At 48.0% G+C, this 15,868-nt stretch overlaps 1 protein-coding gene across 1 annotated transcript in view; it reads left to right on the forward strand.

The window, feature by feature from the left end:
- The first annotated feature begins 2,057 nt into the window (after positions 1 to 2,057).
- Positions 2,058 to 15,868, forward strand: part of DLX4 (distal-less homeobox 4) — a 33,482-nt gene continuing 19,671 nt past the window's right edge. The window contains exon 1 of the mRNA XM_083470245.1: positions 2,058 to 2,869. Within this exon, the coding sequence (XP_083326371.1) occupies positions 2,479 to 2,869 (391 nt within the window). The 5' untranslated portion in view covers positions 2,058 to 2,478. The remainder of the gene's footprint in view (positions 2,870 to 15,868) is intronic.

The raw sequence follows: 15,868 nt of genomic DNA on the forward strand, positions 1-15,868 counted from the left end.
CCATCCCATTTTTTACCACATCCAGCATACCAAGGTTCATGGTTCTTACATTCCAGGTTCCTATGCAATATTTTTCTTTACAGCATTGGACTTTCCTTTCGCTTCCAGGCATATCCGCAACTGAGCGACCTTTCAGCTTTGGCCCAGCCGCTTCATCAGCTCTGAATCTACTTGTACTTGTCCTCCGCTCTTCCTCAGTAGCATGTTGGACGCCTTCCGACCTGAGGGGCTCATCTTCCAGCATCATAACTTTTATATGCCTGTTGTCTTTGTCCATGGAGTTTTCTTGGCAGGGATACTGGAGTGGCTTGCTGGTTCCTGCTCCAGGTGGATCACATTTAGTCAAAACTCTCCACTATGACCTGTCCATCTTGGGTGGCCCTGCACGGCATAGCTCATAGCTTCTCTGAGTTATTCAAGCCCCTTCGCCATGGCAAGGCAGTGATCCATGAAGGAGATTACTTTTGGTACAAATTATGATTTGACTGTCTTCCTCATTTCATCATATACTCTTCAGTATTTTGAGTGATGGACTGGGTAACTGAACAAGCCAGAGCCGTCTTTCCCATAGGGCTTAGTGGTTCATCGTGCCAGGGCCTCTCAGGGGTGCCCCAGCGAGTGGGGGAGCTGTGCGGCTTTGCCGGTGGCTTCCCCCTTCCCTGCACACCTGCCAGCTGTGCCCCACCAACTATATGGCTGGCAGCAGTGGCGGAGGAAGAGGGGAGCAGCAAAGCATCTGCAAGCCCCGGCACCCCCCTCCGGAGGGTGGGCGGCTGCACCAATTGGCAACGCCAGCAGGCGGATGGCGTGGCTGCACCAATTGGCAGCCCCGGCAGGGTTCCTTCCCTCCCAGCAAAGTCCATTTTGTGATATCAGTTTCATAATTTTTGACCTTGCAATATATCGTGAATCAGGGTGAGTGGATGGATGGGTGCTAATGCAAAAATTACAATGTGGAGGGAAACCGTGAAGCCAGCCAATGCCTCCATCCTTATTTCAGACACCATGAAATATCAGTAAACAAACAGTGATGTTTAGGTGGTGACATGGCACGCTGTTGAAAACCAGATACCACTTAGCCCAGGCTTCCTCAACCTTGGCCCTCCAGATGTTTTGAGACTACAATTCCCATCATCCCTGACCATTGGTCCTGCTAGCTAGGGATCATGGGAGTTGTAGGCCAAAAACATCTGGAGGGCAGAGTTTGAGGAAGCCTGCCTTGGTCCTAGTCGCAAACAGAAAACAATGAGATAGTTGGGTTTTTTTTAAAGGAAACCTTTCAAGCAGTTCCATATTTGACTCAACATACTATATTAAAAGGATAGAGAAACCATACCCATCAATAGGGCAACGCATCTTTCAATTGTATTATGCTTTCTACAGCTCTTTTAACTATTAAATCTTCAGGGAATTCTCTCTCCCCACACCTTCCTAAGTGTGTTGACAAACTTTTCTATCTGGATTCCTCTTCATTTCCCCAGAGGGACTTGGAAGGGCGAAGGGGACTTGTCCAAACCTGTCCACACGTCGTTTTTCGCCATCTCAGCCCCGGCCCCCATCCTCCCCCGCCGGACCTAATTATTTACTGTGTCGTTTTTTCTCTGAAATTTCAGATACTCCCCAAGCCAGCTCCCCTGCTGGCTGCCTCCCTCCCTCCCTCCTCCCCTGCCAGCCAGCCCCGCCCACTCGCAGGGTTGACAAACATTTCAGCCCTGGACTTCCCTTTCCTCTCTTTCCAAGATGGGCGAGGAAAATAGGGCAAGCCCCAACCTGTCGCTGCTGCATCCCTAACTTAGGCTCCCTTGTGCGTGCGTGTGTGTCGCGGGTGCTGGGGGTGGGGGAGAGAGAGAAGGCAGGAGGTAGGCGGGGCTTGATCCCAACAACAGCTGCCTTTCAAGCCGGCGCTTAATGAGGGGTGTCCCTAGGGGGCTCCGTGACGTCACTGAGCCTCCCGAGCCAACCGGGAGAGGCGGTGGGCGGGGCTCGGCGGGGAGATGAAAGGCGGCGGAATGGAGGCGCGAGGGCGGAAAGGGAGCTACCCCGCCCCCTTAGGCAGCTCTTCGCCCTCGCCTTCTCTTTCGCGGGAAGCTGGCTGGGCGAGAGGGCGCTGGTGCGGGGGACTTTATTGTTTTGGGAAGAGGCGAGGAGTGGAGCTCGCTGCTTGGACGTGAGCGATCGGCGGCGGCGTTATCAATATCAGTACCGATAACAGTCATAATAATAATAATAATACTAGCAGTGGCGGTGGTCTTGGCTTGATCTGGGCAAGGAGGAAGGAGTCGCTGCCCCAGGCATGAGGTTCTCCGGGCCCCACGCCGCCGCTGCCGCCCCCAGAAGCCGCCGATCCTCTGCGGGAACCCGGTAGTCCCCTCCACCCCACCCCGCTCAGCCCCAGCTCCTGGGGGGCTTCCTCTGGATGCGGCTGCGCCTGGGCGCTGCCCGCTCCGTCCGGCTGCCGCCAGTCCCGCCGAGCTTTGGATGATGACGATGAACTCTCTGGCCGAGAGCTTGCTGGGCCCTCCGGACCCGTCCAAGGCGTCCTTCCTGGACTTCGGGCTCGGCCCCCCACCTCCCTCTCCGCCTCTCCATCACCAGCAACAGCAGCAGCAGCAGCAACCCGGCTTGGCGCCCCCTTACTCTCTGCAAGCGCTGCAGCCGCCGCCGCACGACGGTGGTGGGGGCGGCACCTTCCCCCCCGGCGCAGCCTCGTACGGCAGACCCCTGGCTTACGCCCCCTACCCCGGGGCAGCCGGCAGCAGCCCCCACCACGCTTTCTACCACCACCACCATCACCACCACGGCGCCTCGTACTCGCCTTACCAGCAGACCTCCAGCGCCCTGGGACACGGGACGAGGCTGGAGGAGACGGGTAAGGCGAGGCTGGCTGATTTAGAGACGGGAGGGGGTCTTGAAAGGGTGGGAAAGGGGAGAGAAGCATCCCTCTGGGGCAGCGAAAGCACCCCCGGCGCGGAGTCTTTCTCTGACTTGATCCGGAGTAGCCGGCTAGGCCGTTCACACGGTCGCCGATCCGGTTTGTCGGCGATCCGGATCAAGGGCTGGGTTGCGGCGCAGTGACGAGTAAACTGCTGGAAGGGGGCTTGCTTGCCTAGTGTAAGGAGCCTTGGCATAAGCGCAGGTCGCGGCTAGGGGTTGCAAGGCCCCCGATTTCCGCGGGCAAGCACAAAAAGCCTGAAAAGGACACGTAGCAAAGGGGTCGCGAATGTGGATGCCTTGACGTGACTTCGAAGCGAGGGAGAGCGATGAGTTGGGGGAGCTGATATTTTAACTGGGGGGCAGAACTTGGGGGGAAAGATGCTATGCCTCCGGTGGCTTCTAATGCCAAATTTGGCAGTGTTGGTCAATTCGTTTCCCCTTTCCATCAAACCCCCATTTAACACGCATTTAATACATACACGCATATAAATAAAATGTTGCCCCGGCATAGGAGCCAACTGCTAGGGGCCGAGGTCCCTTCGATCCCCCCCAATAAAGTATTTGAAGGTCCGCCCTCCCCTTAATGGGCATTGCCATTCAAATACTGTGCGTGCTCTGTCTTGTGATCGATTATGTGGGGCGGGATTTACCTGCTCCCCCCCCCAAATAGTTTATTCAAGTTGGCACCCCCGTGCCCCGGTATCATCAGCGAGGATGGGGAGGGGTACCTAGTGAGAACTTGAGGTGAACTTTAAATCGGATTTAGGATTCATGCAATGTCACGCCTGCACTGAGTCCAATGTCCCAATGGCTTAACACCTGATCTCTCTCACTCTTGATTTCTGCCCTGTATTAGTCAACATTCGCAAGTATGGGGATCTCGAACTAGCATCGATCACTTGTGGAAAACACCCACTGATTGGGGTGTTGCAGAGGACCCCACCTTTTGTATACCCTCTAGGAAAACCACCTGGTTTCCACCCAATGCCAGCCGTACTCAGAGTAGATCTGTTGGGCATAGGTAACTGAGAGCCACTAATTTCAATGGACTTGGTTAGATGGAACCCACCGGCCTACAGCCGTAGAGAAGCAGTTGGCAGCTTCACAAATTCAGTTGTGTTCTTAGGTGCAGACCAAAATGCAAATCCGAAGCCCACTGGGTGCAGGGATTGTGCAAGGACTGTGCTGTACAGCTCCTTGCACATCCTTTGCAGTTTGCAGGTCTCTTTGCCGTCCACCAAAACTGCATACAGACACTTTACTTGGAATAAACCTCTCCCTCTGGCCACCAGCTGCAGAGAGGCTCATGGGAGGGGCTCCTAGAGCATTTGCCCCGCGGGGCAACCCACCTGACAGGCACCAAAAACATCACCAGGAGTAGGCTGACATGAATAAATCTCTATGGACAACGAGCGTTCCTCTTGGGGCAACAAACGTTGCAGTTAGCTGAACATAACTGGGGTCTTGGAGTCACTGGAGATAAGTTCCTCTGCTCCTGACACCCTTTATAAATAGGATAGTATTTGGTTTCTTGGTTGTTATTTCTTGGTTTTTAAAATCACTACGGTTGTCTTCAAATGTATTTGAAGCGTGGGTGGTGCTGTGGGTTAAACCACAAAGCCTAGGACTTGCCGATCAGAAGGTCGGCGGTTGGAATCCCCGTGACGGGGTGAGCTCCCGTTGCTCGATCCCTGCTCCTGCCAACCTAGCAGTTCGAAAGCACGTCAAAGTGCAAGTACATGAATAGGTACCGCTCTGGCGGGAAGGTAAACGGTGTTTCCGTGCGCTGCTCTGGTTCTCCAGAAGCGGCTTAGTCATGCTGGCCACATGACCCGGAAGCTGTACGCCGGCTTCCTCGGCCAATAAAGTGAGATGAGCGCAGCGACCCCAGAGTCGGTCACGACTGGACCTAATGGTCAGGGATCCCTTTACCTTTACCTTTAATTGCAGGAGGTTTGATGAGACGACCCAGTTGGGTCCCTTCCAACTCTACAATTCTATTATTCTTATACACTTAAGAGTATTTGGACAGGAATATCCATGTCTCAGGACTGTTGGAGGTGGGGGAGGGAAATTTTGGAGAGTGATTCCCCTACCCCCAGTGTCCTTCCAGGCCCAAGATACTGTTGCACCTCTCCTTTAACCCATAGCTTGGTGTGGGTAAACCCTGGTCTTTCTGCCTCAGTCTCCCTGTCTGGGAAATGGTTAGAAGGGTCACAAGTGCCACAGAAAAGGTACATAGGCAAAAGAGGATAGGAGGGGTTTAGATGTGTGGTGTGCAGGCTTTTGGCAACCCCTTTAGTCCTCGTCCTGAAGCTGGAGCTCTCCTAACTGCAGTTGTTCACAATCACCCTTTGTTAACCCTCTTCTGTTCAGTCCTCTCCTGTTTCCTGCTCTGTTCAGAACGAAAGCGCCTGCAGGCAAGGCCTTGTTGCCTCTTGATTGTATTGCTCTGTAAAAGTGCCATGTACCTGGATGGTGCTGTGTAAATAACTTGCCACAGGAGGATGAGGGAGGTTGAGCCACCCAGCAAGCCTCATGGCAGCCCTTAGACTGATGTTCTGGGGCTGAGCCCTGGCTGCTTTCAGTTTGGTCTGCCCTTTGCACATGGGCAGAGTGCCTTTTGATCCAAGGCACTTCCTCAACTCCAAGACAGGATGCTACACACACACACTTGCTTTGTCAGAAATGGGGTACAGTCTGTGGCCCCACCATACAGGGAGAGATATGTTCCATCCCCAGTACTTTAGGAAAACTTTTGTAATTTTTTTTTGGGGGGGGTATATCTCTTCCAGGGACGTGGGTGGCGCTGTGGGTTAAACCACAGACTTGCCGATCAGAAGGTCAGCGGTTCGAATCCCCCGATGGGGTGAGCTCCAGTTGTTTGGTCCCTGCTCCTGCCAACCTAGCAGTTCGAAAGCACACCAGTACAAGTAGATAAATAGGTACCACTCCAGCGGGAAGGTAAATGGCGTTTCCGTGCGCTGCTCTGGTTTGCCAGAAGCGGCTTAGTCATGACTGTATGCTGGCTCCCTCGGCCAATAAAGCGAGATGAGTGCCGCAACCCCAGAGTCGGTCACGCCTGGACCTAATGGTCAGGGGTCCCTTTACCTATATCTCTTCCACTCACAGCTCCTTCTTGACACATTTGATGGGCAATTTTCTTTCTCATTCCTCCCCCCTCCTTCTGACATACTATCAAGGGATATCATTGGAATGAGTCCCTATCCGTTCTGGGTAGCTTTTTAAATAATTTTGACAAAACCCAGATGCTTTCTCAGACAACGAGGCAAACTCTGCAGAATCCTTTAATAGGAAACTGCTTGACTTGGTTTCTTCCAAAGAGGGCATGCAAATATATTAATATTTCTCTGGCATGTTTTGCATTGCAAAGGGGCTTCTCTGTTGCATGCCGTCCCCAACCAACTTGGCTTTAAACTGAGCTCCCAAACCTAATAAAAAAGAATGTTAGATGGATTCATTCCTGAGACACTGAACTGCAAAGGATGATTTGGAGATGTTTTGTTTGTTTTAGGGCCTGCTGCATTTTGCAAAATTATTATTGGATTTAAAAGAAGCAATTGATCTTTCTTTTTCCTTTTTCTAAAAAGCCATTTAAAAGTCATCTGGTGGTTCATAAATGGGAAACATATGAACGCTGTAACTGAAAACACTGTCTGTTGTTTAGATTTTTTGTTCTAAATCTGAAATGGAAATGCTAACTTTTATACTTTTAATTTTTTATTTAAATGTGATTTAGACAGAGGACATTCCAAGCCAGTCCTCCTCCCCCACTTCCTATGTTAATGAATTGGAGCGGCTTAAGAGTGCTTAAGAGTGCAGTGGTAAAATGATGTCTTATGCATAAGATTTAAAAAGATGCATAAGAATATTCTTGAAGCAGCTACACAGGACTGATTTATTTTTATTTTGAAAAAAGAATGCTTTAGAAACAGGATATGCTGAGCCATTTTCAGCTAGATAGTCTGGACTGAAATTAACCCATAAAACTAGCCTCCTTCCATGGGAGTTTCTGCTCAACGTTTTTTGTGAAACTGGGTCCATAACGCTAAACTTGGGGGAAATCCAAGTTAGACTTGACTCAGTTCTTTATTATTAAGTGTGTGTGTGAACCCGGGATTTTTCGATTGCACTAATTCTTACATCTCCAGTCGCCCTAGCAGAATGTTTGTAATATATTGCCATTTTCAATACAGTTCTAGGACCTGAGTGGTAAAAAACACGGCTGTGAAACGGCTGGGCTTCCGCGCTTGGCTCTCTCGGTCTGCGTTTTCCACTGCCCAAGCAAGGAATATGCATTGTTTATATTCGAGGAATATGTATGTTATTAAATTTACAGACAAAGCAATGCTTCTCATCTTAATAGCTGGAGATGTGGAGGAATCGAGTTACTACCCCCTTGACTGCCCAGGCAATAACAGTGCGCCTGAGCATGCACAGAGTGCTTCTCCATCATCCCCGAAGAACAGTAGGCTGCCCTCTTGAAACGAGGAGTCCAGGCAGCTCTGAACACCCCCCGCGCCGCTTCTTCAAAAGAAGCCCTGAATTATAGCCAATAATTCGTTTCCTCGCATCGTGTCTTGTTTATATATTTGAATCCCCAGCCCTCACCCCCCCAAACACTCTTTTTAATTGGCACCTGTCAAGATCAGCAAGGGAGATAGAAGATGTCTTTATGGTAATTTGAGGCAGAATTGCAGCACCACGGAAATCCATTTGCAAGCGCTGCCCTCTCTGCTTGGCTGAAGAGCAATTTCGATTTATTAGGCCGGCGTAGATCGCACGCACCGACGGCTTAATTAATGAGCTTTGGAACGCGCCGCGGCGCTACAATTTGAGGAGGCGATGATTACTACTTGCCACGGGGGCAACCCGCTGCCATATCGCTTAATCATGCAATCCAAGATCCCAAAATTAAGAGGGATCCTCCTAGCTGGCGCGGTTAGCGGAGAAAGACCGTTCGTAGGATTCCGTCCCACCCCACGCGCAAACACACAAAACACGTGGCCTCGGTTTTCTTTTTGTTGCAGCCACCCCAGAGTTACCCAGAACGCTTCCTCAAGACAGAAAGGGTCGCCTTATCCGTCGGCGCTTCCCAGCTGGCTGCTGGGCCCGTTTACTCGGAAGTAAGCGCCTCTTGAGACCAGTGGGACTTGGCCCCAAAGCCCTGTGTTGGGTAGGTCGCGCGCTTCCCCACTCCCATTGAGATCAGTAAGACTTAGGCCGCCTGGTTGCGCCCTGTTTGCGCGCGATCCTAAACGTGCTTCCTGGTGAGAAAGCCCCGCTGAGATCCCAGGAACAGATATCTTGACGAACAGCGGTCAGCTAAGAGGTGTCAAACGGTCCTGGCTTTTGATGGCACAAGTTGCTTTTGGGTGGAAGCAGGCGGCTGTGGCGGCTTTCGAATGATACAGAGCTCTTCGTTAGGCAAGAGGGAAATTAGTTCTCAAATTGGAAGAAGAGAGGTTCCTTTGTCGTGCCGTTTACTCCTAGGTAAATGGGATTAGGGTGGCCGCGTCAGCCTAGCGAAACAACGTGATCGATTTATTAGAATCGTTTTTACACCGAGTGTAATCAGGTTTGCGGAGCAAGGCGGATTACAATGGGCGCGCACGTATACAATCTGCCTTGCCCTGCAAATCTGATAGCAGGTCGGACCTTCTTGTTCTTCTCAGGAGTAAACCCCATGGACTTTAACAGGGTTACTCCTAGGTAAAGTGTGTTGCGCAGCCGCGTTAAGGCTGTCAAATCAGTTCTGTTGGGATACTGCGAATTATTAATATCTCACATCGAATACAACTGATCTGTAGAGAGGACTTTATGATCTGAAAACAGAGACAATGTACTCACTTTTGTAACCCAAGGAAATTATTAATAAAAACAATATTTAAAAATGGTTTGGAAGCATTGCGTCAGAGCGCGCAATTTTCCACAAAACACAAATCGCTTCGGTTTAAACGGGTGCGCGTTTATAGAAGAGGAACTTTGCAACCCTATGCGCGTCTACTCGGAAGTAAATCCATTGAGTTCAGCGGATTGCGCAGGAATAGGGCTGCAGACCAGTAGCGCAACGCTTGGGAGAATCCAAGTGACCTGCACATAGGATCGCGTTGTTTTAAAGCTGCAATTCTGTGTGCATTTAGTTGGATTAAATGCAGTAGGACTTGCTTCCGAGTAGAATGTAGTATGAGCCGGGGAAGACGAGGAAGCCTGGCTTCAAAAAGCAATCCTAGAAGATAATTCCGTTGTCGTTGTTATTTTAATGATTCGCCTTTCAGCCCGCAGCTTCGCAAGGCGGCCTACAAACAAATGCGTTAAAACGCCACTCACCAAGAGCCCTTAAAACCAATAAACGTTGACGCCAATGATTTTTCCCCCCCAAGGGAGGCTGATTTTTTTATTACAGGCTTGTGGGATGGGGGAAGAGGCGGCTGCAAAATCCCTTTCAAAACAAATACAATAATAAATGTGGTATTAAGACTTTCAATTATATAATAATAAAATTAATTGAAAGTAGTGCCATAAATTGCGGTGTGTCGGAAATGTAAAAAAACACCACCACCAAAAACCCCCACACAACGTTAGCGCGGAACCCTGGCAAGTCCTGGTTTTCTGGCTTTGAAGAAGAAAATAGGCAACATAGCGGCCCTTTTGATGTTTTTATGTTTAAGCTTCAGCAGGTGAGGGCGTTTAAAATCAGCATTAAAATCGAATCCGTCAGTGCAATGAGTTTTGGGGCGTGGAAAGGCAAGACAACCCGAATTGAATCGGGTTTTTAAAATTATTATTATTATAAAAGCATGATCCTACGCCTACTGCGGAAGAGCTTGGCAGAAAACACACCGGTTCCTGGAATAAGTAAAAGGCGAGGCCAGGAGTCCGCTTGGCTTCATCCCAGCAACCCCAGAAACATCCGCGGAGAATAGAGACACCGCATGGAATAATTTCGGCCTGTGCGTCCCAAGTAATTTATTTAAACCATTTAATAACCTCTCTGTTTTATTTTTCCTTCGGAAAGGAGCCGTGAGGAGCAGAAGGCTTAAAAACAAAACCCTCGTTGCGCGTGCACAGGGGTTTCCTTCCGAGGAAGCGCGGTCGGGATCGCCCTGTAGATCATTTTAGTGGACCAGCGGCGATCCGAGCTTAAAGAGCGCTTTTAAGAAAGAAGAAATCGCTCACCTGTAGTTTTTAAAACCAGCGATCTGGCTTTGCGCGCGCGCGTTTTGGCGTGAACCCGAAACCCCCGCCGTTTCCACCCGCTGCGCATTCCCTCCCCCTGAAGGCCTGCAGTTTAGGCGGTGTTAAATATCAGGTTAATTTCGCTGCTTCGTTTCTGCTCGGTTTCTTGGGCTCGTCTTGTGGTTCCTCCCGGCTGGCAAAGCAAGCTCTTCCTTAAGGAGAAAAGTGTTCTTATGTGGTTAGTTTCAAGGGTTCCATTTAATCCGCGCTCCAATTCCTGAGCGTCCTCAAACCTGGCTAATTAAAATCTCGATTCAAAACCTGACATGGTGAAATGAAGATGATTTCATGCAGTCAAATCGTTGCTGCAGGTTTGCGCTTTCGACGGATCGTTATTTCTATGAATCATCCGAGTGACCGCTCTGGATGTGTTAAGTTTCTTGAAGGGCGCTTTCGTTTCCAGACTTTCTCGTCGCCCCTCTCCCTTTTTTAAATTAGAAAATGAATGAATAAGGCCCCGAGATCTTTCTTCCAAACGCATCGGAAGCCCCCTTCAATTTCAAGACGGCTAGACAGAATCCAAGTGTATGGCAATCTCTTAGAATAAATGCTTAATAAATAATAATAATAATAATAATAATAATAATAATAATAATAATAATAATAATAATAATAATAATAATAAAAATCTCTACGCAGGACCGAGAGAATGTCCATGCTGAAATCACCCTACCAGCCATTATATTTAATACTGAGTTAGATGAGCCAATGGTTCCACTCAGTCATCTGTCCTTAGAGATGTTGTATATTAATAATAATATACAATAATAACAATTTATTAACACTACGGCCACATGTGGTTGCAGGTGTGTTAGTCCCAAGTAGCGAAACAAACAACCCCCCCCCCCCAAAAAAAACCCTTACATGTTCTCTCAGGGAATAATTCATCGCCCTGGCTCTGCTAAACTTCAGGTATCTGGTTTTATTACGGTATTGGTTTTATTTTGTAAACCGCCTTGTTTTTTGTGCAGTGAAAGGCGGTCTCTAAAGTCTTTAAAATCAAGACTTCGGCATTTGGGTTTCAATACCGGCAGACGAGATTTCTTGCTTTAGAGAACCAAGAGTTTAAGAAGCGGCTAGTCGGGTGTGATTCTCTTCCCCCCGCCCCATTTTTAGCAACCCCAGTGTTAGAGACAGCAGGGAAACGGTCAACTTCGCCTGGGGTGGGAGGCACCTGCGTTGTAGGCTCGGCGGGAAGTTCTCCTGCGCGAGAGCGCGAGGTTGATTTGCAGGAGAACCACTGGCGGATTTCTGCCCCGAGACGTCACCTTGACGGTCTCTTAAAATCAGTTGTGTGCGTGGAAGGTCGGTGTTTACGTCGATCGCTTGTGATTTTTCTACTCAAAGGAGTCCATAACAGGCTTTTACCATTCGCGATCAGAGACACTTCTGATCATAAACGTTGTGGCAAACGTCAGGATTTTAGGTAAAATTTCCATTATATAGCACAATAATAATAACAACAATAACAATAAAATATAATAATTATATATTAGAAATTATATATATTATATGTTCACGTTTAAGTTTCTGAGGGCCTCGATCCTCGTGCATCTACTCCTTACACACGCAGCCAATCCACGTCCCCCACCCACCAGATCCTTCAGCATAACAGAACACAGCCATCCAAGCAAAATCTGGCAATCGATAAACTAAAATAAAATTATCGGTTGGATCCAGACCGAACTGGTTCCCTTGAATTACAGTCTTAACAATTTAAATCGCTCAAGTCACGGCTTAGTTCCAACTGATTTCGATGGCAACTCCTCAAACCCCATATACTCTGAAGCAAGCCCCATTTGACTCCATGGGACTTACTCCCAGGTAAATGGTGTGCTTAAATATAGCATTGCAGCCTTGATCTCAATCCAGATTTACGCGTGCTCTAATTGATGGAGAAATATTAAGGCTTTTCTTAGACTGACTGGAGGGGCGGTGTTCCATTTTCTTTTTCTTCGTGTTTATATTTATTAAACTTTTTTTTTAACGTAGACACAGGGTCAGGCGCCTTGATTTTTCTTTTCAACTTAAATTATTCCTTAAGGGCTCGGCACTTTAATCTTTCTGACTAGCTGACATCTCGTACTTCGTGGATTCCGTGTAGGCGGTCATTATTTAGGTCTCTCCTCGTCTATCAAAGACAAGCGGCGTCTTCAACCGGTTTATAAAACCACAAGAATTGTGTGTATTTTTTTTTAAGGAGGGGAAAGAGAGCTTACTTTTCACTTTGGCGGGGTTTGCGCAGGAGAACTCCCCCGCTGTTTTGCACTGCTCGATTTCAAGCAGATAAGAAGCGCGCTCCTACGCGCGTTTACGCGCAAATAACTCCCATTGAGTCCAACGGGAGTGAGAGCGCAGTTTGCGCGCTCCGCGCGCTCTTACTCGGGAGTAAATCCCATAGAAAACAAACGGGGCTTCCTTCTCAGTAGACAAGCCCTGCGATTTCGGAGTAGATCGCTTTGTCGTTTCCTTCTGGAGACCATTTCCGGTAGAAATGGAGCGGACAGGAGCAGTCTACTCAGAAGTAAGCCCCATTGAGTTCAAAGGACTTTGCTCCTTGCAGAATAAGCTGGCAAAAAAAAGAGAGAGAGAAGCGAATTATATTTAATAAAGGCTCGTGCCCAATATTCGCCAGTTAAACTGCAGCCTGCAGTTAAATTAGTGAAATTCGGAGTCCCCACCTCCGCAAATTGTGTTGATATTATTATTAATCCATTTGAATCCAGGTATTTTGGTTTAACCAAGCAAGGCCGATCGCGTTTATTTGATAACATTAACCGGTTGTGTTGGTATCAACAGAAAAAAAAAACAACCAAAACTGAACAGAGGATCTTCTTGGTAAGACTGTGTGCGTGTGTTTTAACTGAGATCAACAAAGTACAGCCCTAAAAAAAAATTCTTATAAATTTCCTTAGGGGAAGAAGAGGGGTGGGGAGGACCACGTGGGCCCAGGTAACCGAACACCCTGCACTCCATGGAATTATTGGCCCTGGAACAAATAACTTTCTTCACCTGCGAAGCTCCCGCTCCCGAAGTGACTGCGGCTTGTTTACTTTGAGATCTGTTGCGACTCCGGGATTGACAGCCAGAACCGACGCTTGTTTACCGGGAACGAAGGTCTCCCGGGCTTGACAGTCCCGAGAAATCACTGCATCCTTTACTCAGGAGTAAATCTGACCGCGGTATTGACTCCTGTGTAAGTGTGGAGGCAGTGGTGCTGTGGTCTAAACCACTGAGCCTCTTGGGCTTGCCGATCAGAAGGTCGGCGGTTCGAATGCCCGCAAGGGAGTGAGCTCCCGTTGCTCAGTCCAAGCTCTTGCCAACCTAGCAGTTCGAAAGCACATCACTGCAAGTAGATAAATAGGTAAATGGCATTTCCATGCGCTGCTCTGGTTCGCCAGAAGCAGCTTAGTCATGCTGGCTACACGATCCGGAAGCTGTACGCGGGCTCCCTTGGCCAGTAAAGCGAGAGGAGCGCCTCAACCCCAGTGTTGTCCGCAACTGGACCTTATGGTCAGGGGTCCCTTTACCTTTTAAGTGTGGACGTGGGTGGCGCTGTGGTCTAAACCACAGAGCCTAGGGCTTGCCGATCAGAAGGTTGGCGGTTCGAATCCCCGCAGCAGGGTGAGCTCCCATTGCTCGGTCCCTGCTCCTGTCAACATAGCAGTTCAAAGCACGTAATAGTGCAAGTAGATAAATAGGTACCGCTCTGGCGGGAAGGTAAATGGCGTTTCCATGCGCTGCTCTGGTTCACCAGAAGTGGCATAGTCCTGCTGGCAACATGACCCGGAAGCTGTCTGTGGACAAACGCCGGCTCCCTCGGCCAATAAAGCAAGATGAGCACCGCAACCCCAGAGTCGTCCGCGACTGGACCTAATGGTCAGGGGTCCCTTTACCTTTACCTTTAAGTGTGGATAGGGTTGTAAGCCTTTCGTCGCGATCCCTATCCGGTGCAAGAAGTCCAGAGCAGCTTGCTCTCGAGGAAAACCTTCCTTGGAGGTTTTCAAGCAGAGCTTGGGTGGCCGTCTGTCGTGGATGCTTTAGTTAAGATTCCTGTATTGCAGGGGATAGGACTAGATGACCCTCAGGGTCCCTTCCAACTCTATGATTCTATGAAACAAGCTCAGGCCGAAACTCCCTTCTAATCTAGCTTCCTGGTCTCAGAGCTGGCCAACCATGTGCTTATGGGATGCCCACACAAACAGAACAACCTGCACCACTGCCCTCTCTCGTCCCCAGCATACTGCCTCTGATAGCAGACATAGAACATAGCCATCATGTCTAGTAGCCATGGAAAGACTTAACTTCCATTAATTTGTCTGATCCTCTCCTTTTGAAAGCCATCTAAGCTGGTGAACATCGCTGCACCATCTTACAGGAGCGGATTTTGTGCTTTAAACCACGTGCTGTTAAATTTATTCCCCTTTGCTGACTGGGGTGGCCTTGGGTTCTAATCTTACAAGAGGAGGAAAAACTGCTCCTTATTATCTACTTCCCCAATTCCATGCACAAAATGTTACACGCTTCCATCATGTGCCCCTTTGCTCTAGGGTTCCCTCCAAAAAACTAAAAAAGAAAGCAAAAAACCTGGAATCTTAGAATTGTATTAATAATAACAACAAGAATCTTATTGTTTATACCCTGCCCAATTCCAGCTGTAGAATTGGAAGGAACCCCTTTGTCATCTAATGCTTAGCTTTGCACTTGTGCTAGCAGTTTTGTTGCTGCTCCTCATAGTGGAGTTTTCTCTATCCCCTAGATAATTTTGGTTGTGTTTTTCTGAAACCTTTTCAGCTCTGCAATATCCTTCCTGAGATGAGGCAGCTAGAACCGTCTGTGGCCTACCAAATGGGGTCAAACCTTAGATTTGTACAAGGGCATGATGATATTATTGGCAGTTTAATTTTCAGACCCTTTCTAAATAATTCTTTTTTTTTAATTATTAAATAATTTTTTTATTAAATTTTCCATTTTAACAATCCAATCCAATCACATTAAATATTCCAAATTATACAAATACAAATCATATCGTCCAAATATTCTGCCAAATTATAATTTTTTTTGGGGGGGGGACTTCCCATGCTTCAAGTCTGGGGGGGCTCTGATCCTTTCTAAATAATCCCTACCTTGGAATTCTGCTAGGATTGCAGCTTTTCCATTTTAAGCTTATTTCTTTGGAAGTCAATGGGCCTTACTCCCAAGTAATGGTAGTTGTGCAGTGTGGCTCTGCCTTTAGTCAGAAATCAGCCCAGACAAGCATGCATAGTATTTTGCAGCTTTATAATGCAAGCCTGTACATGAATACTCAGGAACAAGCCCCATTGAGTTCAGTGGAAGTTGCTGCTGAGTAAGTGTGCATAAATTTGCAGCCTTAGACTTGAAAGGCAGGTCTGCTTCTTCCTACTTTCTGTAAGTTACCTGAATCCCATCGCCCCCAGTTGCCATTGTTGTTGTTTTTTCCAAGTCAGGGCAGTGCTTGAGTCAGTCATTTATTTATTTATTTATTTATTTATTTATTTATTTAATGCACACACACACACACACACACGTTTTAATACTAATATTTTAAAAAGAAGCATTAAGTGCTGTACAGCATTAAAAATTGAACACTATTATTGTGGTGTTGTTTTTTTTAAGAAAATAACCGATACAACATAAAAAACTGTAGTATAAA

Source organism: Podarcis liolepis (assembly GCF_965112155.1).
Source record: "Podarcis liolepis genome assembly, chromosome: 13".
Classification (NCBI taxonomy): Eukaryota; Metazoa; Chordata; class Lepidosauria; order Squamata; family Lacertidae; genus Podarcis; species Podarcis liolepis.